Source organism: Heptranchias perlo, chromosome 39, assembly GCF_035084215.1.
Source record: "Heptranchias perlo isolate sHepPer1 chromosome 39, sHepPer1.hap1, whole genome shotgun sequence".
Classification (NCBI taxonomy): domain Eukaryota; kingdom Metazoa; phylum Chordata; class Chondrichthyes; order Hexanchiformes; family Hexanchidae; genus Heptranchias; species Heptranchias perlo.
This window is the reverse complement of record NC_090363.1, coordinates 3,244,625-3,268,083: the sequence shown is the minus strand read 5'-3', so window position 1 is coordinate 3,268,083 and position 23,459 is coordinate 3,244,625. Positions and strand designations below refer to the sequence as shown.

The 23,459-nt window shown below is 43.7% G+C and overlaps 2 protein-coding genes across 2 annotated transcripts in view; both read right to left on the bottom strand.

The window, feature by feature from the left end:
* Positions 1-10,741, bottom strand: part of LOC137305087 (butyrophilin subfamily 1 member A1-like) — a 36,634-nt gene extending 25,893 nt beyond the window's left edge. Inside the window, exons 1-3 of the mRNA XM_067973867.1 lie at positions 10,554-10,741; positions 8,714-8,802; positions 5,312-5,659 (exon numbers count right to left, since the gene is read on the bottom strand). Coding sequence (XP_067829968.1) covers positions 5,312-5,659; positions 8,714-8,771 — 406 coding nt within the window. The 5' untranslated portion in view covers positions 8,772-8,802; positions 10,554-10,741. The remainder of the gene's footprint in view (positions 1-5,311; positions 5,660-8,713; positions 8,803-10,553) is intronic.
* Positions 10,742-15,758: 5,017 nt separating this feature from the next.
* LOC137305090 (lysosomal thioesterase PPT2-A-like) overlaps positions 15,759-23,459 on the bottom strand; it is a 39,842-nt gene continuing 32,141 nt past the window's right edge. The window contains exons 7-8 of the mRNA XM_067973870.1: positions 22,242-22,296; positions 15,759-17,326 (exon numbers count right to left, since the gene is read on the bottom strand). Of these exons, the coding sequence (XP_067829971.1) occupies positions 17,183-17,326; positions 22,242-22,296 (199 nt within the window). The 3' untranslated portion in view covers positions 15,759-17,182. The remainder of the gene's footprint in view (positions 17,327-22,241; positions 22,297-23,459) is intronic.

Below are 23,459 nucleotides of genomic sequence, written 5' to 3'. Positions count from 1 at the left end.
TTTTTAAAATAGTGTCCCCGGACCAATTTTATCAATACTTTTCACAATCTTGGATATTTCAATTAAATTATTTCAAAGTCTCTGAAATTTACAAAAAGAGAAAAACTGCAAAATCTGGAAATCTGAATTGAAAACTGAAACTCTGGGCATACACAGCAGGCTATTTTTGAAATTCAGAAAAGATGCAGAAAATGTTGTTTACCCTTTGAGAGATTTTGTGCTTCGATGCTGAAGATACATACTCTAGGTGAACACTTCCATTTAAACACATGGGCCCTGAAATTCCTGGAGCCTCACTCCACTGCCAGAAATATGGTGGGGCAGAATGACCTGGCATTGACCCCATCCCAATCCAGGGAAAGGTCTCCTTTACATAAAGGAGACAGGCACCCCACCATTCACAACAATCCTCGTGCATCCGCCCAGGGGAAGAAGAGACAGGAATTTTGGGCAACATCTTGCCACTCCCTCATGAAGGGTGGGCGGTGGGGGGGGGGGGGGGGAAGAGCGATTAGGCCAAAGACCTTTTTAAAATGACCCATTTTGCTACAGTCATTTTCCTAATGGTAATTAATCGAAAAAGCTTTAAGCCGACTCCATTTTGGTAGAGTAAGCATACCTGCTTCATGCAGGCATACTTTCCCCTGCTACAGGAAAAGTGGAACTGGCAGAATTTCCACAGAAACCCACCTCTTCAATGATGTCACTGAGAGTGAGTTTAGTCCCTGGTTACAGTCCATCAGTGGGAGTTACTGTGGGAGGGTCTGGAGTGAGAGCTGACACTGTGAGTGAGATGAGTCCCTGGTTACAGTCCATCAGTGGGAGTTACTGTGGGAGGGTCTGGAGTGAGAGCTGACACTGTGAGTGAGTTTAGTCCCTGGTTACAGTCCATCAGTGGGATGTCTGTGCCTCCATCCTGTCACAATTTTGCGAGAAGAGGGAGACCAGGTGGAAATGGGTCACACGTGAAATTACACCCCCACCCGCTTTGTGTTCTCGTTCCACCCTCCCAGGCCCAGGAATTTCAGGGCCAAACTTTCTCTTTAGGTTCCTTGCTGCCATACTGATAGATACATAAAATATCTATGTTGAACTGTATCTGCCACCTAATGGTCTATTTAACTAAAATACCCCAAACCTTCTGATTCTGGTTGCACCATTTCTCATTATTTGCACTGCCTCTTCTTTTGGCTTCATGTACAAACTTGGAAGGTTTTGCTGTTGCTGCCTTCATCCAAGTCACATTTTATTTTTATATGCATAGATAAATACATAAATATAGATATAGATATAAAAACAAAAATACCAACAGTCCCAATAGTGCCCTTTGATTTTGAAGCCCTTTCCAATTTGAAAAGTTCCTATTTGCAGCTGCACTGGTTACAAATTTGTTTGGCTGTCGATATTCTCTCAGGTTCAGCAACACTGGTCTTTCCCTTAATTGGACCCCTTGTCCCTTATGATCAGGAGCTTAACTTTACTGCCAATATCTAGTCATGCAATAGTGTGGCCTGCTGCAAGGTTGGATCTTTGATGGCAATAGCTAGGCAAGACTCCAGATCATATACTCCTTCTATAGCCATCTGACCCTCAATCTTGCTTCTTGGTCACCATCCTCATATACTCTTGACAGAAGGTGTCGATTTGAGCTCTGCCTACATTCCACCATCACAAGGGGAAGCTCCCTTCTTCCTCTTCCAGTTGGTCCAGAACCAACAAAAACAAATCCTGGAAGCACTGACCTCCAAGGATGAGTTGTAAAAATGCCAATACATTAACTCCACCAGGGTACAAAACAGAGCAAACTTCATCGACAACAGGTGGGGAGGGAGGCTGAGGTTGTCCATGGATGGCACTGGGTGCATCCCAGAAGACAGTGTGCAAGAAGCGAACACACAAGAAATGCAACAGCCATTGATTCTCAACTGACTGCTCCAACTGGCTCCAGCCCTCATTGACATGAAGAAGCTGGAGTCAGGATGGTGATACCATCAGATGACCACCAATGTGAAAAACTTTAGCCAGTCCTTCAACCTTTCCACCAATGATACATGCTTACCAAGAGCAGGAATTGTGCAGTTGAAATCCCTGTCGAGCAGCACGCATTTGCCAGCATCAATGGTATTGAAATAGGTGAACACCTGGTAAAGAAGTGCACTCCCTCTGTGCCACCACACAAGGTATGCAAGTTCAACAGGTGAAGGAGCATGTCACTGTGAAGAAAGCCAAAATGAAGCAAGACACTTTTCACTACCTCCTTGATGACCAATATCTGACTTTAAAAAATGGGGCCAACCAGTTAGGCACCGCACTGCAATTTGTGATCGGGAGACTCAAGTACACTCACTGCAGGATCCAGTTAACATTATCTCCTCGAGCAGTATGGGTTTCTAGCAGGAAACATACCAAGTACTTCCTTCAGGACTGAGGAGCTCTGAAAGCTGCAGTGGTGTTACTGCTGCCGTGGATATTTAGGCTGACGGTGTCATGTCAAATATTTAAATACCACCAACATCACCAGTGGCTGAATGGGTAAAAGCACTGTGCAATCACCACTCATTCAGATGTCTGATGAGGAGCCTTTCCAACCAGCAACACACAAAGGTGTTTTGAACCTTAATAAAGTTATTCCTTTTTTCATTTAATCTTGGATACAAAGAACCTTAAAACAAGCTCAAAAGAAGAACTTTACTCCCTAATTCTTTTATTAGTCAGCCTGTAGGGTGGACCAGACTTACACAGTGAAGGGAACACTTTTTTTTAAAAAAAGGTTAAAAACAAGTGAAGCAACAAGAAACAGAATGTGAAGATTAGGTATGTGGAGGATAAACCACATTCCAAGTCAATACTGAAAGCAGGTAGTGTAACTTACTTTCTAATTCTTCATTTTCCACATACACTACGATGAAACCAATAGTGATGCTTATGACTTCTTGTGTGATGGAATTACTTTAACTTAATGAAATATCTTAAATCTAAAATTTGACTGTCATTAGTATTCCTCCTTAATTAAACAATTATAAACAAATGTCTTTAATTTGAACATCCCTTAGTTTCTGTCTTTTTGAATACTTTTGTTGAACCAGCCTGTGTTAGGAACATAGGAACATGAGTAGACCATTCAGCCCCTCGTGCCTGCTCCGCCATTTGATAAGATCATGGCTGATCTGTGATCTAACTCCATATACCTGCCTTTGGCTCATATCCCTTAATACCTTTGGTTGCCAAAAAGCTATCTATCTCAGATTTAAATTTAGCAATTGAACTAGTATCAATTGCTGTTTGCAGAAGAGAGTTCCAAACTTCTACCACCCTTTGTGTGTAGAAATGTTTTCTCATCTCACTCCTGAAAGGTCTGGCTCTAATTTTTAGACTGTGCCCCCTACTCCTAGAATCCCCAACCAGCGGAAATAGTTTCTCTCTATCCACCCTATCCGTTCCCCTTAATATTTTATAAGCTTCGATCAGATCACCCCTTAACCTTCGAAACTCTAGAGAATACAACCCCAATTTGTGTAATCTCTCCTCGTAACTTAACCCTTGAAGTCCGGGTATCATTCTAGTAAACCCTCGCTGCACTCCCTCCAAGGCCAATATGTCCTTCCGAAGGTGCAGTGCCCAGAACTGCTCACAGTACTCCAGGCGTGGTCTAACCAGGGTTTTGTATAGCTGCAGCATAACTTCTGCCTCCTTATACTCCAGTCCTCTAGATATAAAGGCCAGCATTCCATTAGCCTTATTGATTATTTTCTGCACCTGTTCATGACACTTCAATGATCTATGTACCTGAACCCCTAAGTCCCTTTGGATATCCACTGTTTTTAACTTTTTACCATTTAGAAAGTACCCTGTTCTATCCTTTTTTGATCCAAAGTGGATGACCTCGCATTTGTCTACATAGAATTCCATCTGCCACAGTTTTGCCCATTCACCTAATCTATCAATATCCCTTTGTAATTTTATGTTTCCATCCACACTGCTTACAATGCCACCAATCTTTGTGTCGTCGGCAAACTTAGATATGAGACTTTCTATGCCTTCATCTAAGTCGTTAATAAATAGTGAATAATTGAGGCTCCAAGACAGATCCCTGCAGGACTCCACTAGTCACATCCTGCCAATGTGAGTACCTTCCCATTATCCCTACTCTCTGTCGCCTTTCGCTCAGCCAATTTCCTAACCAAGTCCGTACATCTCCCTCGATTCCATGGGCTTCTATCTTAGCTAACAGCCTCTCATGTGGGACCTTATCAAATGCTTTCTGGAAGTCCATATAAATAACATCCATTGACATTCCCCTGTGCACTACTTTAGTCACCTCTTCAAAAAATTCAATCAGGTTTGTCAGGCATGACCTACCTTTCACAAATCCATGCTGGCTGTCCCTGATTAACTGAAAATTCTCGAGGTGTTCAGTCACCCTATCCTTAATTATAGACTCCAGCATTTTCCCCACAACAGATGTTAGGCTAACTGGTCTAAAATTCCCCAGTTTCCCTCTCTCTCCTTTCTTAAAAAGCGGAGTGACTTGTGCAATTTTCCAATCTAGAGGGACAGTTCCTGAATCTAGAGAACTTTGAAAGATTATAGTTAGGGCACCTGCAATCTGCTCACCTACTTCCTTTAAAACCCTGGAATGGAAACCATCTGGTCCTGGGGATTTGTCACTCTTTAGTGCTATTATTTTCTTCATTACTGTTGCTTTACTTATGTTAATTTTATCAAGTCCCTGTCCCCGATTCAATATTAGTTTTCTTGGGATTTCCGGCATGCTATCCTCTTTTTCTACTGTAAATACTGACGCAAAGTAATTATTCAACATGTCCGCCATTTCCCCATTGTCAATGACACTTTCAGTTTTTAAGGGGCCAACACTGCTCCTGACCACCCTCTTTTTCCTAATATAACTATAAAAGTTCTTCGTATTGGTTTTAATATCCATTGCAAGTTTTTTTTCATACTCTCTTTTTGTAGCTCTTACTATCTGTTTTGTGACACTTTGTTGATCTTTGTATCTTTCCCATTCGCCAGGATCTGTGCCATTTTGTGCCTTTTTGTATGCCCTTTCCTTATGTCTTATACTGTCCCTCACCTCTTAAGTTGTCCATGGCTGTTTTTTTTGGCAAGTAGAGATCTTGCCCCTGTTGAAAGTATTTTCCACATATCATATTTGTGCACTGGTACATTTCATAACAGAGAATGAAGAATTCTTTTTATTTTAAAAAGCACTTGAATTTTAACCAAAAAGTTAGTTTTAACGACGTGTTATTTTCCCCACGTTGTCAGCTTGTAAGTAGATGTGTTCACTAACCTCCAACTTTCAGCTCGATCACAGTTTCTTCAAAATCTGTCTCATCATCAACTGAACATATGTATTTCCCCTCATCAAATACTCTTGTGTTCTTTATCCGAAGAGAAACATTTCCTTTGGGCAGTTCATCTTTAAACAGTTCAGTTCTTCCTCTGTAATTCTGATCCTGAGCAACAGTTTCATCTTCTCCATTTCTGTACATGTGTACTGCTAAACCAAGGTCTGATTTATGCCATCGCACCACCATGTTGCTGACGGGTATAGATGGCACAAGCTGACAGTCCAATATAACATCTTCACCCACAACGGCTACAACAGGATGAATTGGTCCAGTAACTCTGAATTTACCTGTTGAATTCATGTGATAAAATTACTTCAACTTAGGAAAATGTCTTAATTCTTAAATTTAAAAACGAGCGTTGTCATTAGTATCCTTTCTTAATTAAACAATTATAAACAAATGTCCTTAATTTGAACAGAAGATAAAATCTATCATTCTATATAGCTGTTGGAAGAAAAGGTTTATTTTTTTTTAAATCTTTTTTTTTGCAAAAGAGGCTATGAACTCAGTAAATAAATATTTCTAATTTAATACCAAACTGAAATTATTAATTTGGGATATTTCTATAGTTTATTTTAAAAAATAATATTCTCTGTGCATATCTAAGTAAATGAGGGAGGAAGAAAGAAAGAAAGAGAGGATGAAAAAACTTGCATTTATATAGCGTCTTATCACATCCTCATGGATTACGTTTGAAGTGCACAACAACCAATGACTGCAAGCATATGTAGCAGCCTATTTGCAGAAACCAAGGTTCCAACAACAGCAAATGAATGAATGACCAGATAAACTGTTTTTGATGATGTTGGTTGAGACTGACATGTTAACCAGAACAACTCCCCGCTCGTCTCAATAGTGCCATGAGGTCTGAGGCAGACAGGATCTCAGTTCAATGTCTGATCTGAAAGAAGGCATCCCTGACTGTGTAGCACTCCCCGCATTGTATCAGCCTAGATTGTATGCTCAAGTACAGTTAAAGGGAAAGTACATAGAATCATAGAATGATGTAGCACAGAAGGAGACCATTCAGCCCATCATGCCTGTGCCGGCTCTTTGGTAGAGCTATCCAATTAGCCCCACTGCCCTACTCGTTCCCCAGAGCCCTATAATTTTTTTCCTTTCAAGTGTTTATCCAATTCCCTTATGAAAGTTACTATTGAATCTGCTTCCACCACCCTTTCAGGCAGTGCATTCCAGAACACAACAACTCGCTGTGTAATTTTTCTTTCCTCTCCTCTGGTTCTTTTGCCAATCATCTTAAATCTGTGTCCTCTGGTTACTGACCCTTCTGCCATTGGAAATATATCTCCTTATTTATTCTATTAAAACCGTTCATGATTTTGAACACCTCTATAAAATCTCCTCTATTAGAATACATCTATTAAATTATTCTATAATCCTTTAATGTTATAGGAGATATTATGCATACTTGCGTCCTTTAGTTGTCCCTTGTTATGTTCAGCTATGTGTTAGCTGGAAAGGTAGAGTGCAGAATTAAAGTGCAAAATGAAGAATAAACAGCACATGTGAGTGAACCGAGGGAGAGAAGGAAACTTGGTGACAGTGGAACAGGGACTTGATTAACATCATATCTGGGCATAAGAAAAGACTTTCAAAAGAGTGAAGCAAATATATAAATATCAGATCTCCAATGGCGTTGCTGAGTGAATAAGCAGATATACTTTTTATCCCATGTAACATCAAATATATTGTTTGATTTATATTATAAACCATTGATTTACAGTGATTGGATAAATCAAATTGCATTTGTATTGTGGGAGCAGTGGTCATATTTCTGAGCTCAATTTCCATGACTATGTCCATAATTGCAGAGAAACTGTAAATCCGTAGCCTTGAATACTATTAACTGTCCTTAATGAACCTTGCCCAATGATTATTCAACAACAAATAGACTTGCATGGTCACACACCTATACTTCAGCACAATAATAAATTGTGTTCTAGACTGAGAGTCACTCCCATAAGTGACCCAAGCATCTTAATTTTATGGGAATGGACTTGAATTGTTTTATAACTATTCATAAAATGGCAAGACCCAAAGATGTAGCAATGCAACTCCTTGCAATATGGACCACATCTCTGTGTCTTTCACATGTGCATTTCTTTAATCTGACAGCAGACCGAGTCAATACTAGGTGAGGTATTTAGATGCTTTATTTCACAGCAAGGCAAACATACAGATCAATGTAAGGAGTCCTACAACACCAGGTTATAGTCCAACAGCTTTATTTGAAATCAGAAGCTTTCAGAGCTTTGCTCCTTCGTCACCTGACAAAGGAGCAAAGCTCCGAAAGCTTGTGATTTCAAATAAAGCGGTTGGACTATAACCGGGTGTTGTAGGACTCCTTACATTTGTCCACCCCAGTCCATCACCGGCATCTCCACATCATGGATACAGATCAATAATTGAGATCAGATTCACTTAATTCGATCGATATAACTTATCTTCATGTGATCACATGAATAAATAATGAATGCACTGTGCAGCGCACTTCAGTGAATTGTCTTAATTAACTTGATCAGAATAGCCCGCCTGCATTCTATTCTGCAGTCCTCCAGAGCCTCCTGTCCCTGCAGACGCCTCTTTTTTTTTTTTAACAGCCTTCTGCTGTCAGACAGCCTGTGCAGTCTTGTTTCCAAAACCCTTTTTTGCTGTGTGTCTCTCCTCTTAAAAGTCTGACTCCAGTGTTAGCTTTTAGTCAAAATAGTTACCTCCACCACCCCCCCAAAGAGTGCAGCCCATCAGCTTAACTTGACAATGATGTCTGCTGATTTCAAATGAATGGGATTGTCATAGCAACAACTATCTTTCATTGTCTGAAAGACGGTCATTTAGATCATCCATCTGAAACGTAATATACATCCGCCAGCCCTACTGGCCTGTGATTTTAACCCCTTCAGAGCTAAGTTTAGCTCAATAGTAGTATTTTCAACATGAATTACACTAATGTTTGCATCCCCCCTAACCCTTGCAGGCATGGTCTGATATCTTGAAATGTGATAGTTCCTGTAATATTATTAAAAATGGTTCTTCATTGCAAGCAGATGTCAGATTTTGTGCATCTGCTACTCCTACAAAACAATCTTAAGATGCTGGTTTCTCTTGAACTGCTTTTCTAACCTCCAGTCTGAGCATTTTTCCAAAGAAAGTCTACTAACCAATCAGCAGTTAAATTCTGAAAGACCTCAGCCTATGTTTACTTAATAATTAGACTTTACAGTCTTAAGAGACACAGCTTCACCTTCACAGCAGAATATTATGTTGGGTATTGCATAAAATGTAAAAATATAATTAAATGAATAAATGTTAATATTCCTTACCATATACAGAGAACAGAATCCCAAAGAGTAAAAGCACAATGAGGTTCATTTCTTCCATCGTTGTGAGATCTTAGCCGAATAACCATCTCCTGATCATAGAAAAGTGATGCAGTTCTCATTATGTGTCATAAATCTTATGTTCTATGTGCAGTATTAACACACCATTCTGTAAACACCATGTATTGTTCTATATGTATAAATGCGTAGGCTTCAAGGAGCTCTTGAACATTTACCTGAGGAAGGAGGAAGTCTCCGAAAGCTTGTGAATTTAAAATAAAATTGCTGGACTATAACTTGGTGTTGTAAAATTGTTTACAATTGTGAACCCCAGTCCATCACCGGCATCTCCACATCAGTATTAACATGCCATTGTTAAACAGACTGTGTGCCACTTCTACCATTTTTCTGGTGAAATGTAAAACTCTCACTCCACAGATTTAACTCTTTTTATGGTCAAATAAACTACTATGAATTTAGTAAAATAACTCTGAAAACATTCCTAGTTTTGCTTATTAATAGAATTTTGCTTTCACATTCCTGAATTTATGGATTATTACATTTACTTTGTCACACAAGAGAAAATATGTTTTTTTTAAAAAAAGACCAGCACAAGAGTAACCTTTTTAATGAGAAACCAAGGTCAGGCTCCATAGGGCAGAGCAACACCAAGGGTGAAAAGGGTCAACAAATTAAACCAGGAATAAGTGATCAGGGTGCAAATTACTTCATGGCCTCACCCCTCCCTATCTTTGTAACCTCCACCAGCTCGACAACCCTCCCAGATCTCTGCGCTCCTCCAATTCTGGCCTGTTGCACATCCCTGATTTTCATCGCTCCAACACTGGTGGCCGTGCCTTCAGCAGCCTCAGCTCTGGAATTCCCTTTAACGTAGTAAAATGTCCCACGAATGCTTCACGGGAGTGATTATCAAAAAAATTTTGACACCGAGCCACATAAGGAGATATTAGGATCAGTGACCAAAAGCTTGGTCAAAGAGGTAGATTTTAAGGAGGGTCTTAAAGGAGGAGAGAGGTGGAGAGGTTTAGGGAGGGAATTCCAGAGTTTAGGGTCCAGGCAGCTGAAGGCACGGCCACCAATGGTGGAGCGATTAAAAAGGAGGATGTGCAAGAGACCAATAGCGGGTGGTTTTAGCACAGGAGAAGCTCTTGGACACAAATTTATTTCAAGGGAAGAGATACTATCGATGGTAATTGATCTGTTGCGTGTTTCCCAACTTTTTCCGCTTTTGTTTCAGATTTCCAGCATCTGTAGTATTGTGCTTTTTATTAATATCCGCTGAGCTATCGAGTGCAGTGCCACAAGAGGAGATCTGCTCGAATTACACTTCAAATGTTGAAATTAATGTTTCCGACCACGCCTTAAAGAGACTGTATTTAAGCAAAGTAGCAAACTGCATTCAGTGTAGATTAATTAACATGAAGCTCTTGGATTAAAGATTTATTTCAAGAGAGGAGATTCCGCAACTATCTACAGGGCTGAACTATTTGACTTTAAATGTAAACACCCAGTGGGTAAAGTTTAATTTAATGGCCGGCCCAAGATTTTGTTCCTCCATTTTACTTCCGTGTCTCTTTCTGATCGCTCTGTTTGCCCTTAACGGTTTAATATGTAAAATGACCTCTCCCTACCGTTCCCTTATACCGATAGGGCCCAGTTACACACACTGTTCGATGATTACAGACATTTTATAAAGTTTTCAACGTTTCGCTGGACGATCTCCAGCAGCTCCCCGATCAACACCTTGTATTAGGTTGGGACCTTTCACCATTAATAAAAGCGGCCCAATCTCACTGAGAATTAAAGAATATTTGGGACTCACCTCTCACTTTCCGACAATCTGATCTAAGATTTTCCGCCTTCCAACCGATCTGTAACGAGTGCGCACATTCACTGCAGCAAGTCCTGAAAACTTTCACTTTCACTTCCGCTTTTCGTTGAGTTACCAAATTGAGTGATGGTCACTCATTCCTAACAAGTGGTACTCGGCGGGTCTCGTGTGTAATCCCAGGGCAGGGAGCAGCACATCTGGATTTAAACAGCAGCGTCACCACCGTGTTGTGAAGAACATATTTCAAGAGCTTTTCATTTATGTAAACTACATAAAACCTGGGGATTTATTACAAGTTACAATAATATGCAATGAATTTTCTAACCCTCCACTACTCCAGTGATTACCAAACTTCTTTTGCGCAACCCCCTTCAAGATCTCTATCCCATGTGTGCCCCCATCCTTCTAAGAAACAGTATTTTTGCAGTCTTAAGCCAACAAAGATATCCAAGTTATAATTGGTAATAGATTTAAAATGTGCATGAAGTAGAAAACGCAAATGATTAACCAATAAACTTTTTTAAAAGCGTGTTTTTATGCTTATGAGTGTGTGTAACACTTTCTGTTTCACACAGGCCTAGATTTTAACCCTGCCCGCCTGCCTGGGGGTTTAAATGGCAGCCCACTGTGCCTCCACTGCTATTTCAATTCCCAGGGTTTCGGGAGTGTGGAGGTGAGTCCGCTGCACACGGTGTTGAGATGGGGGGGCACTCACGAATGTTGAAATGTCGAGGTCCAATGACATCATTCAGACCCGGATATAAATTTAACTCAGATGTGTGAATCGTGCAAGCAGTATAGGGCCAGAGAGCCCAGGTAAGTATTACATTTTAACATTTCTGAAAGGTTCCTTGAGGATCAGAAGGAGTAGGAGTGCTGGGCCTTGTGTAAGACTGTTTTATTAGTGGTGCCCTCCTCGGGTTGAGGGGTCCCTTGTCCCTTGTCGTCCCAATTTATGTCCCAGTGCCACCCTTTTTAGTCCAATTAAAATAGTCAAAACCATCTGGTACCCTAGTGAACTGCAAGGAAAAATAAAACTCTTTAAACTAAAGATTCCCAAACTCCCTCAATCCTCTTTAAATAGAGATTGTTAGTTTTTTTCCCTTGTCACTAATGATATGTGTTGCTGGATACCTGAGGAATAAAACGTGGAGGCGCATCTTTTATTTTTTGCGACCAAATCAATGAAGCTGTTTGCAGTTTACTCCACAGGTTGTGAAGCCGTTAGCTCCAGGCCCTGTTATAGCTTTGCTGGAGAAAAGGGTCCACAGATCACAGTAAGCCCCAGCAAATGGGGCAGCAAATGAGCTGCTGTGGTGGGAGCTCAGACTGCAACAGCTGATGTCTCACTGAAAGGGATCTGGTGGTGTTCATTCTTTACCTGTCCCCCAACCCACCCTTTAATGTAGTAAAATGTCCCAGGTCGCTTCACAGGAGCAATTATCAAACAAAATTTGACACCGAGCCACATAAGGAGACATTAGGACAGGTGACCAAAAGCTTGGTCAAAGAGATAGGTTTTAAGGAGCGTCTTGAAAGGAGGAGAGAGGTAGAGGCAGAAAGGTTTAAAGAGGGAATTCCAGAGCTTAGGGTCTATATTGCCTCCCAGTCCGAGAATGCCTTGATTTTAAAATTCTCTAGTCACACGCTCTTTAAAATACTTTTATTGGACAGTAGAAGAATGAGGCAACATTGGAATCATTTACAAACAATCTGCAAAAAGGTGGAAACAAGTTACAATGATTACAGAGAAAGCTCAGTTTGTTGAATCATCACATATGGTTGATTCTGGTTCAGTATATTCCACCCCCCCCCTCAGTTTATCTAGATATTACAGCTCTGGCCAATATCCTACAGAACTGCCTTCCCTACATATCCAGTCCATGTCTGGATTTGACTGTGAACCCCTCTCTATAATGATGTCAGCCTTACAGTGTACAACATCCTACCAGATCACTGTTGGACACCATAGGCACCAACTTGTATTAAACAATGGGCCCAGCCCATCGCTGAATGGAACAAAGCCAATCTCCTCAGACTGGGGGTGCATTGCACCCTCATAATCAACATCTATGGGACATTTTGCTCCCTCTAAATCAGCAGCTGTCATGGATAACCCCACCTCTATTACAGTCACATATCGAGAACTGCATGGGGAAAGGTTTTTGCATCGCTATCTATTTATTAAATATCAATAGATCTGAAAATTAAATATTCAAGCATTATTTCCCTTCTCTCATTTACACATGCCAATCACAGCAGACACTGGTTATGCTTTCCGGGATTTTGGACTAATCACTATTCCTGGGTTTGGTCGCTAAAACAAGAATCCTTCTTGCCGTTCAACCAGAATAAAACGGAAACAAAAACTACAGTTGAAAGTGAAGGGGAGGAAAGACCCGGCTCAGATGAAGAGCTTCACAAACAGCTCGGATGGAGCGGGTGAAAGCTGTCAGCAAACCTGAAGATTTGCTCCTGGGATCTCGTCGTGCTCAGTCTGGATATGTTCTATTTATCCCTCCATTCTTCAACACAAGGGAAATATCCTAAACATTTCTGCAGGGGCAGTCTGTAAACACCATGTATTGTTCTATATGTATAAATGCGTAGGCTTCAAGGAGCTCTTGAAACATTTGCCTGAGGAAGGAGGAAATCTCCGAAAGCTTGTGAATTTAAAATAAAATTGCTGGACTATAACTTGGTGTTGTAAAATTGTTTACAATAAACATTTCTAGTGTGCAAAGGATACAAATGGTATGAACACTAATCCCACAACCCGCATATGCAACCACTAGTGAAATAAAGTCTATATTACAGGAGATGAGCTGCTGATCCAGGCAGGGCCCAGGAATTCACCCGGCAGTGACATGTTAGAATCACAATAATTTAAAAATTAAAAGTTCTATTGCTGTTGAAACACTGGAAGCAGAGCAGCCAGTGTGTCAAAATGATGATATTCTTTATAAAATGCACAGTAACACTGAATGCACAATATTGTGTATTGCATTAGTTGTCCCCCTCACACCTGCAAACTAAATGACCTCCCCCCCACCATGTTTATGTATCAAGTGTGTCAGGAATTTAAAATATACCCCACAATTTTTTGTCTCTCTTCCACAAGGATTAACTTTTGTCAAACTAATTATTAACAAGAGTTGAATATCTGTAAACTGATTAAGAATCTGTAATGATGCCGAGGGTTAATGATGCCGAGGGGCCGATTGGCCTACTCCTGCTCCTGCTCCTATTTCTTATGTTATCATTGTCCGAGTGCTCAGCACTCACCAAACTCCTCTGTACACTTTTAACTTGGAGGCATTACCAGTTTAAATCAAATAGGATAAAGGTGCCGTTAAAATAGCCAACACAGGAGTTCGATAGAATTGTGAAGTGTTTGTAGGATAATATCCTTGTGTAATTTCCGGGCTCTTGTTCATACATCAGGCAGTTGGGTTAAGCTCATGGAAGAGGTATTGTAATGTCTTAACATATACCAAATTAAAGGGATATGGATCAAAGGTAGCTAAATGGAGTTGAGGTACAGATCAGCCGTGATCTAATTGAATGGCGGAACAGGCTCGAGGGGCTGAATGGCCCACTCCTGTTCCCATGTTCCAATGTAAAAGCTAAATTGAGGAGATGTTTTTGCCTCCCGACATGGTGCTGCAGTAACACCAAACGCCTGTTGATGGCGCTGTTCAGAGAATTCCTATAGACTCAATGGCGCCACTGTCAGGATCTTGGTGCAACTGCAGCTGTTTGTAAACAGGACAAAGAAAGACTGGACTTTAATCAAGTGTGACACCAAATTAAAGACTTTTTAAAATGTATGAAATGCAAAGCCGCAGAAAGATCGACTGGAACAAGTGAGATTTGTACATGGCTAAAACAAACAGACACAGCGGAAGATCCTCAGCCTTCACATTCTCACACATTCCCAATCAAAACCAAACTCTACCATTCATCTTCAGAGTGTTTACACACTCAGGATATTATCAGGGAATTAGTTGAACAAATCTCATCATTAAAATAAACTACATTTCTTATAAGATTTTTAAAAACTAAAAGTGCATCTGAAAAGAGAGATGGTTTAATGTTCCAGCCGCAGACCATTTGACAGCCTCTTCTGGTGAAGACCGACACCCAGAAACATTGATCAACTTCCTCTCTTCAGACCCTCGTGGACCCGCTGGGCATTTCCAGTTTTTATTTCAGGGCGAGGTTCGGGTCCGGGTCAGGGCCGAGGACCGAGGGTCGAGGGTTCGGGTCAGGGCCGGGGGGAGGGTTCGGGTCAGGGCTCGGGGGCCGGGTTTCGGGTCAGGGCTCGGGGTCCGGGGGCCGGGGGTTCGGGTCTGATCCGGGGCCGGGGTTCGGGTCTGATCCGGGGCCGGGGGTTCGGGTCTGATCCGGGGCCGGGGGTTCGGGTCTGATCCGGGGCCGGGGTTCGGGTCTGATCCGGGGCGGGGTCCGGGGTCCGGGTTTCGGGTCTGCTCCTCCGCCCGATCCGGAAGAGCCGACCGTCATTGTGCCAGTGACTGGCGGCCGGGCTCCTCCCCACAGTCACATCACTCACTTTTCTCTCCCTTGAGCTGCCATTTCTCGCTCTCCTCACCCACCACCTCACGCTCACTTATTCGGATCATCAGAAACTTTCCCGCATGAAGCCCGGTCGGAAGAGGATTCTCACCGGGGGTCTGTGAGTGATCCGCCCGGGAAAACACAAGACATGAAATAAATCAATGGAGGGACAAACTGAACCACTGCTTCCCCGTATTCAACAATCATTTCACACCAGACAATGATCACTTTACACCGGTGATTTGAGGTCGACAAGTTGTGAAGCAGGCCCAACGGACTCGAACAATATTCGTCAAATGGACACGGATGTTGCAGCGATTCACCTGAAGCGCGGTTTAAAGCGACGGGCGGTTCCCGCAGCACCGCTCTCGGCCAGTGGGTGGCAGTGTCGCACCGCGCGGTTAATGCGGTGCAATACCACCCCCTGCTGGGAGAACGCGGCACTACAAGGAAAAGCAGCTCATTTTAATCCGAACCGTTCCCAGCCTCTTTGTCCCCCTTCAATGGAGAGAATTGGGCCTCCTCAGATTTCTGATGTAAGGAGACGCACAACACCAGGTTATAGTCCAACAGCTTTATTTGAAATCACAAGCTTTCGGAGCTTTGCTCCTTCGTCAGGACCGAGGGGTTTGGGTCAGGGCCGAGGGCCGGGGGTTCACCTGACGAAGGAGCAAAGCTCCGAAAGCTCGTGATTTCAAGTAAAGCTGTTGGACTATAATCTGGTGTTGTCCGTCTCCTTACATTTGTCCACCCCAGTCCATCACCGGCATCTCCACATCATGGCTCACTTTTGATGCTCAAACATTTTCCTGCTTTAATGTTCTTTCACATTTTATATAAAAGACAAAAATCTCAAATATTTGTTCCTTAAAAACTCAGTTCATTCATTCAAAACTACTCCTTTGAAATATGATTTTAAAAGCTTAGATATAGAAAACACTCTTCGTCCCTTCAAAAACACAAATTTCCTTTGAAACGATTAAACATCCAGGTTACAAAAGGAGAAGGGAATTCTGAACAGAGACAAACCAGACCGAACTGGTCAGATACAGAACTTTGTCAGGAAGGGGAAATCAAATCAATAGGAGGCATTGGGGAGTCAAATTCAACCAGTGAAGACCACAGCAGAATCCCAGCCATCAACTCTGGGATGGAAATATTAACCTGTCCAGGAGGTATTTGAGCTGAGGCAGCAGAGTGTAGATATACAATAAATCACTGGGTGGGTTGCAGATTAATCGACACAGATCAGACTGATTTCCATCCTTCACATGACGATGGTTAATTTTGACTTTGAGTGGCCCATCTGCCTCTTCTCCACTCCCGCCGCACTCCGTTTAATTAGTGTTTGTCAAAGAGTCAAGGGGCAGAACACCTGAGGTAGTCATTTCAGAATCAATCTTAATATCTGAAAATGTTTTGTACATTGGATTCAGATTGCATGGTTAGCAGTCAGCTTAAAAAGCAGCATTACATAGAATGTACAGCACAGAAACAGGCCATTCGGCCCAACAGGTCCATGCTGGTGTTTATGCTCCACACGAGCCTCCTCCCTCCTGACTTCATCTCACCCTATCAGCATATCCTTCTATTCCTTTCTCAGCATTGGAGCAGGTTCCCTGTCTCCTCTCCCTCTCAGCGGGGAGTGGGAAGGGGTGGACAGGAAAAGAACGAGAAGGGTGAGAATTAAATGAAGAAAGTTACTTGTAAACTTTTTGCTTATTCTTAAAATCACACTGGGACTCTCCCTTCCTGGATTGGACTTCACCAGTAGGACTCTTTGCCCCCTCCCTCCATCACACACTAAGGCAGGTAAAACAGGCACTGGTGCCACCTGGTTAGATCCATTCACTCAGATCAGCCTCCAGTGGCGATTGTCATTGCATTTAAACTGGGGGCCCACAGAAAACCTTCCAGGTCTTCAGTGTGTTCCCCCCACCCCCTCGCAGAGGGAACTTCTTTGTGCCGTTCGGTTTGGTTTGCTGCATGTTCTGAGTTCACAGTTCACCCGCCCTTAACTACACAGATGTCCCGCTTATTTTTTACGTGAGCCACTTGATGATGCAGTTGTCAAACACCGTCTGGTTGGAGTGCCACTGGGTGTGATGCACATTGTTGACCACAAAGGTGGTAATGGCTCCCCTCGCGTCCAGACTTTTCAGGCCGAACGCATCCTTGAGGTAAACCTGGATGGGAATAGAAAGCATAGTTTAAATTACATTTCGAGGTTGTCACTTAAACACAACATTACTCGTGGCTCCGAATTAAAACTGTCAAACCCAGGCTGGACTGTGATTCTCCCCGCCCATTGTGACACACAGTCAGTCTGGTTGCTTGGGCCAAATATTGGTGGCACCTGTAGCCCATGGCCCCCCGCCCCAGCACAGCCCTCGGCCCCCCGCCCCAGCACAGCCCTCGGCCCCCCGCCCCAGCACCGCCCTCGGCCCCTTCAGGAGTGGAGGGGACAAAAAAGAAAGGAAAATTAAACATTTGAGCTCATCAGAAAAAGATTTTCTGGCACGTGCACTCAGGTCTTGAGCAATTTTCCCTCAGAACACGGACAGAGGGACAAACACTTACAGGGGAATACAAGGACATCCCATTATACAATGCAACAGCCCAAGCACGTGCCCACCAAGGGACTAGGCCTCAGGAAGAGTTACAATTTCTAAATGAGTGGGTCCCAACCAAAATCTTCAGTGCCCTTCAAAAAAAGGGAAATGTCAACAAGTTTCCTTCTATTCCCCACAATTTTGTGTTTCCATAATTCTTCCACAGCAGGATATCCTGTTGGATTCTTTTAAAAGACCAGTCCAAACTTTAACATAAAGACTGTCATCTCCGGACAGTCCCACTCCCCCTCGTATATTTCCAATAATCTCTGTTTCTATTTCAACTTTTTAATCGCAGTTGAAAAATAATCAGTCCGTTAGAACCACCTGCTGTTCCTTTTTTATATATTGATTGTTACACGGTACAACACCGCCACCAGCTGGCAGAGAACGGTACTGCGGAGAAATATATTCTTTCAATGCCGATCTCATCCAACAGATGGCGCTGTTACTTTTGTTATCGAATTTTACACGGTACAACACCGCCACCAGCTGGCGGAGAACTGTACTGCGGAGAAATAAGAACATAAGAAATAGGAGCAGGAGTCGGCCATAAGGCCCCTCGAGCCTGCTCTGGCATTCAATAAGATCATGGCTGATCTTCGACCTCAACTTCACTTTCCCGCCCGATCCCCATATCCCTTGATTCTCCTCGAGTCCAAAAATCTATCGATCTCAGCCTTGAATTCACTCAACGACTCAGCATTCACAGCCCTCTGGGGTAGAGAATTCCAAAGATTCACAATCCTCTGAGTATAGAAATTTCTCCTCATCTCAGTCTTAAAAGGCCTACCCCCTTATCCTGAGTCTATGCCCCCTAGTTCTAGACTCTCCAGCCAGGGGAAACAACATCTCAGCATCTACCCTGTCAAACCCCCTCAGAATCTTATATGTTTCAATGAGATCAACTCTCATTCTTCTAAACTCCAGAGAGTATAGGCCCATTCTACTCAATCTCTCCTCATAAGACAACCTTCTCATCCCAGGAATCAATCTAGTGAACCTTCATTGCACCGCCTCTAAGGCGAGCATATCCTTCCTTAGATAAGGAGACCAAAACTGTACACAGTACTCCAGGTGAGGTCTCACCAAAGCCCTGTACAATTGTTCTAAGACTTCCTTACTCTTGTACTCCAACCCCATTGCAATAAAGGCCAACATGCCATTTGCCTTCCTAATGCCTTGTTGTACTTGCATGCTAACTTTTTGTGTTTCTTGTACGAGGACACCCAAATCTCTCTGAACGCCAATAGTATTTAATAGTTTCTCACCATTTAAAAAATATTCTGTTTTTCTGTTCTTCCTACCAAAGTGAATAACCTCACATTTCTCCGCATTATACTCCATCAGCCACCTTCCTGCCCAACTCACTTAACCTGTCTCTAGCCCTTTGCAGACTCCGTGTCCTCCTCACAGCTTACTTTCCCACCTAGATTTGTATCGTCAGCAAACTTGGATACATTACACTCGGTCCCTTCATCCAAGACATTAATATAAATTGTAAATAGCTGAGGCCCAAGCACTGATCCTTGAGGTACTCCACTAGTTATAGCCTGCCAACCTGAAAATGACCCATTTATCCCTAGTCTCGGTTTTCCGTCCGTGTGGCATCTTATCGAATGCCTTTTGAAAATCCAAATATACGACATCCACTGATTCCCCTTTATCTACCCTGCTAGCTACATCCTCAAAAAACTCTGATAAATTTATCAAACACAATTTCCCTTTCATAAAACAATGTTGACTCTGCCTGATCATATTATGACAGTGCCCTGTTACCACTTCCTTAATAATGGATTCCAGCATTTTCCCAACAACTGATGTCAGGCTAACTGGCCTGTAGTTCCCTGTTTTCTCTCTCCCTCCTTTCTTGAATAGCGGTGTTACATTTGCTACCTTCCATTCTGCTGGGACTGTTCTCAAATCTAGGGAATTTTGGAAGATCACAACCAATGCATCCACGATCTCTGCAGACACCTCTTTTAGAACCCTAGGACGTAGGCCATCAAGTCCAGGGGATTTATCGGCTTTTGGTCCCATTTATTTCTCCAGCACTTTTTCTTTACTGACATTAATTACATTAAGCTCGTCACTCTCATTAGCCCCTGGGTTCCCCACTATTTCTGGTATGTTTTTTGTGTCTTCTACTGTGAAGACAGATACAAAATATTTGTTTAACGTCTCTGCCATTTCCCTATTCCTTAAATATGGCAATCTCATCCAACAGATGCCCACATGCAACATCCAAAACAAGATCAACTTATGTTCTCTTGACGGCTACCGTCTGACCTGCTGAGATTCTCCTGCGTTGTGTTTTTGTTTTATATTTCCAGCATCTGGAGAATTTTATTTTTTAAATTTACAACACCACATGTCAGCAGAGAGTGATACAGCAGAAAATATATTTGTGCAATGAAACTTTCATCCAACAGGCAGTGCTGTTACAGCTCTGACAATAGCGCTGTTACATTGATTTTTTGTATATTGATTTGTACACCATACAACACCACCACCAGCTGGTGGACAACGGTACTGTGGAAAATGTATTCGTTCGATGTCGATCTTATCCAACAGATGGCGCTGTTGCATCGTTTTAAAAAAATGTTTATCTTTATACACGATGCAACACCACCACCAGCTGGTGGGGAACGGTACTGCGGAAAGCAGCTTGGTTCCATTCCGATCTCATCCAACAGATGGCGCTGTAACTTGTTTATGACCAATATTTGTAATACGCCCCCAAGTGCCTTTGGGACGCAGTGAAAGTCCGTTTCTGAATAATGTAACTCCGCCATTCGCAGCCACAAACAGCACTCCACTAATCCACTCTGTACTAGTTATTGAAAGTTCGTGAACGGCCACACCACCAGCCCCCAGAATAGTCCAGTTATCGGCAAAAATGTTGACTTCGAAAAACCTGAGTGCAATACCACCACCAGGTGACCAAAATTGGTATCACAGGAAAAAATAAATTTGTGAAGTCCCGATATCAGCCAGCAGGTGGTGGTGTTGCTCCATGGAAAATAGGATTTTTAACAGTAAATACTGTTTTGTTCACCTACCTTAATAATTACCCAATAAATATTAATACCACAGCAACCCTGAAGACCTAGTGTCAGAAACATTGTGACTGAGGATCTGACATCGAATAAGACAGTAAATTCAGTTGAGTTGATCTAATTGAATGGCAGAACAGGCTCGAGGGGCTGAATGGCGCACTCCTGCTTCGATGTTCCCTACTAAATGATGAATACAAATTCATAGTAACTACTAGATTAAAAAAATAATTCCGTAGACTCCTTGTGGTTTTATGTTTTCTGTTTCACTGGCAAGTGGCGCTGTTGCACCAAGTAAACTATACGTATTTACACAATATAATAGTGCGACCGACCTGCTGGTTAGGAATAGAACAGGGGAAAATGTTGCTGCAATATCACCACAAGCCAATAGGTGGTGCTGCTGCACTATTTAAAAAAAAAAATCCGAATTTCTATTCCTGCAATACCATTCTCGGCCAGGTGGCGGTGGTATTGCACTGTCCAATTTTACTTTCATTCGCACATTCTAACAATCCACCAATCGCCCCAATAATTCAAGGATGAGGCTCTTTTCATCCTCCCAACACATACAAAAGAGTGACATTGAGGCCACAACACCCCCCTTCTAATAAAAAGGGATCAAAAGCTCTGGACAACTACCCCATAGGGAATTCCCCACCCCAGAGGGCTGTGGATGCTGAGTCGTTGAATATATTCAAGGCTGGGATCGATTGATTTTTGGACTCTCGGGGAATCAAGGGATATGGGGATCGGGCGGGAAAGTGGATTTGAGGTCGAAGATCAGCCACGATCTGATTGAATGGCGGAGCAGGCTCGGGGGGCTGTACGGCCGACTCCTGCTCCTATTTCTTATGGTTCTTAAATCAAAAGCAAAACACCGCGGATGCTGGAAATCTGAAATAAAAACAGAAAAGACTGGAAACACACAGGTCAGGCAGAATATGTGGAAGGAGGAACAGAATTAACGTTTCAGATCGATTACCTTTCATCAGAACTGGAAGATGTTAGCGATGAACATATTTTAACCAAATACAGAGCCAAGGAAAGGGTGGGAACAACAAAAGGGAAGGTCTGTGATAGGGTGGTGGGCAGGAGTGGTTAAATGACAAAAGGGATGATGGTGCAAGGCAAGGACGGTGGGAATGGGACAAGTAAAGAAACAAGAGATGGGTCCAGGGGAGGTGTAAATGGTTAAAGCAGAATAGCAGAGGGGGAGGGAAGTCTGGAAAACCTGGCAAAGTGGAGTCGTCTCCCGTGGACCAGAATGTGGTGGAAGAAAGGCAGGTCGATCCCTGGAGGACGGACCACTGTGCAGGCCGGGTACCGATAGGGGGGTCCTGGAGCTTCCCTTTCACCGTTCCCACCCACCCCCCTCCTCCCCTCGAGCTGCAGACTCTGCAACTCATTCCTGTGGGTGCCTGACAACTTACCAGCTGCTCTCTCATATCCACCACTGTCTCATTCTCATCGTAAAACCCAAAGTGACTGTAAAAGAAACAGGCAGTCAACAAGGAGCTCAAAACAAAAAAAACTACAGAACTTCAAATATCCTCCGACTGGGTTCATTTTTAAACAAAGTTGACTTAGACTGTGGTGAAATGAGGGTGTGAGGCCGTCAACAGAAAGAGCCCCTCCCCCAGACAATCTGTTTAAAGGGGACATGTGTATATACATATTACACAGAATTAACAGCACAGAAATAGTTACAACCTCTCAGTTCTGGGATCATCCTTGTGAATCTTTATTGCACCTTCTCCTGTATCTCGCACTAACAATGGGGACAGATGCTGGCAACGGTCTGGAGACCGCTGCTCTGTCCCCATCTCAGCAGCACAATGTAGGCTACCAGAGAGGAGTCTCGAAACAGAGGGCACCTCCCTCTCCCCGCACTCCCACCCACACCCCCCCCCGTCACCACAACACCCCCCCCCCCAGTCACCACACCCACCTCACCACAACACCCCCCCACCCCATCACCCCCCCCACCTCACCACAACACCCCCCCCCCGTCACCACACCCACCTCACCACAACACCCCCCCCCCCTGTCACCACACCCACCTCACCACAACACCCCCCCCCCCGTCACCACACCCACCTCACCACAACACCCCCCCCCCCCCGTCACCACACCCACCTCACCACAACACCCCCCCCCCCCGTCACCACACCCACCTCACCACAACACCCCCCCCCCCCGTCACCACACCCACCTCACCACAACACCCCCCCCCCCCCGTCACCACACCCACCTCACCACAACACCCCCCCCCCCCCGTCACCACACCCACCTCACCACAACACCCCCCCCCCCCCCGTCACCACACCCACCTCACCACAACACCCCCCCCCCCCCCCCCGTCACCACACCCACCTCACCACAACACCCCCCCCCCCCCGTCACCACACCCACCTCACCAAAACACCCCCCCCCCCCCCGTCACCACACCCACCTCACCACAACACCCCCCCCCCCCGTCACCACACCCACCTCACCACAACACCCCCCCCCCCGTCACCACACCCACCTCACCACAACACCCCCCCCCCCCCGTCACCACACCCACCTCACCAAAACACCCCCCCCCCCCCGTCACCACACCCACCTCACCACAACACCCCCCCCCCCCGTCACCACACCCACCTCAC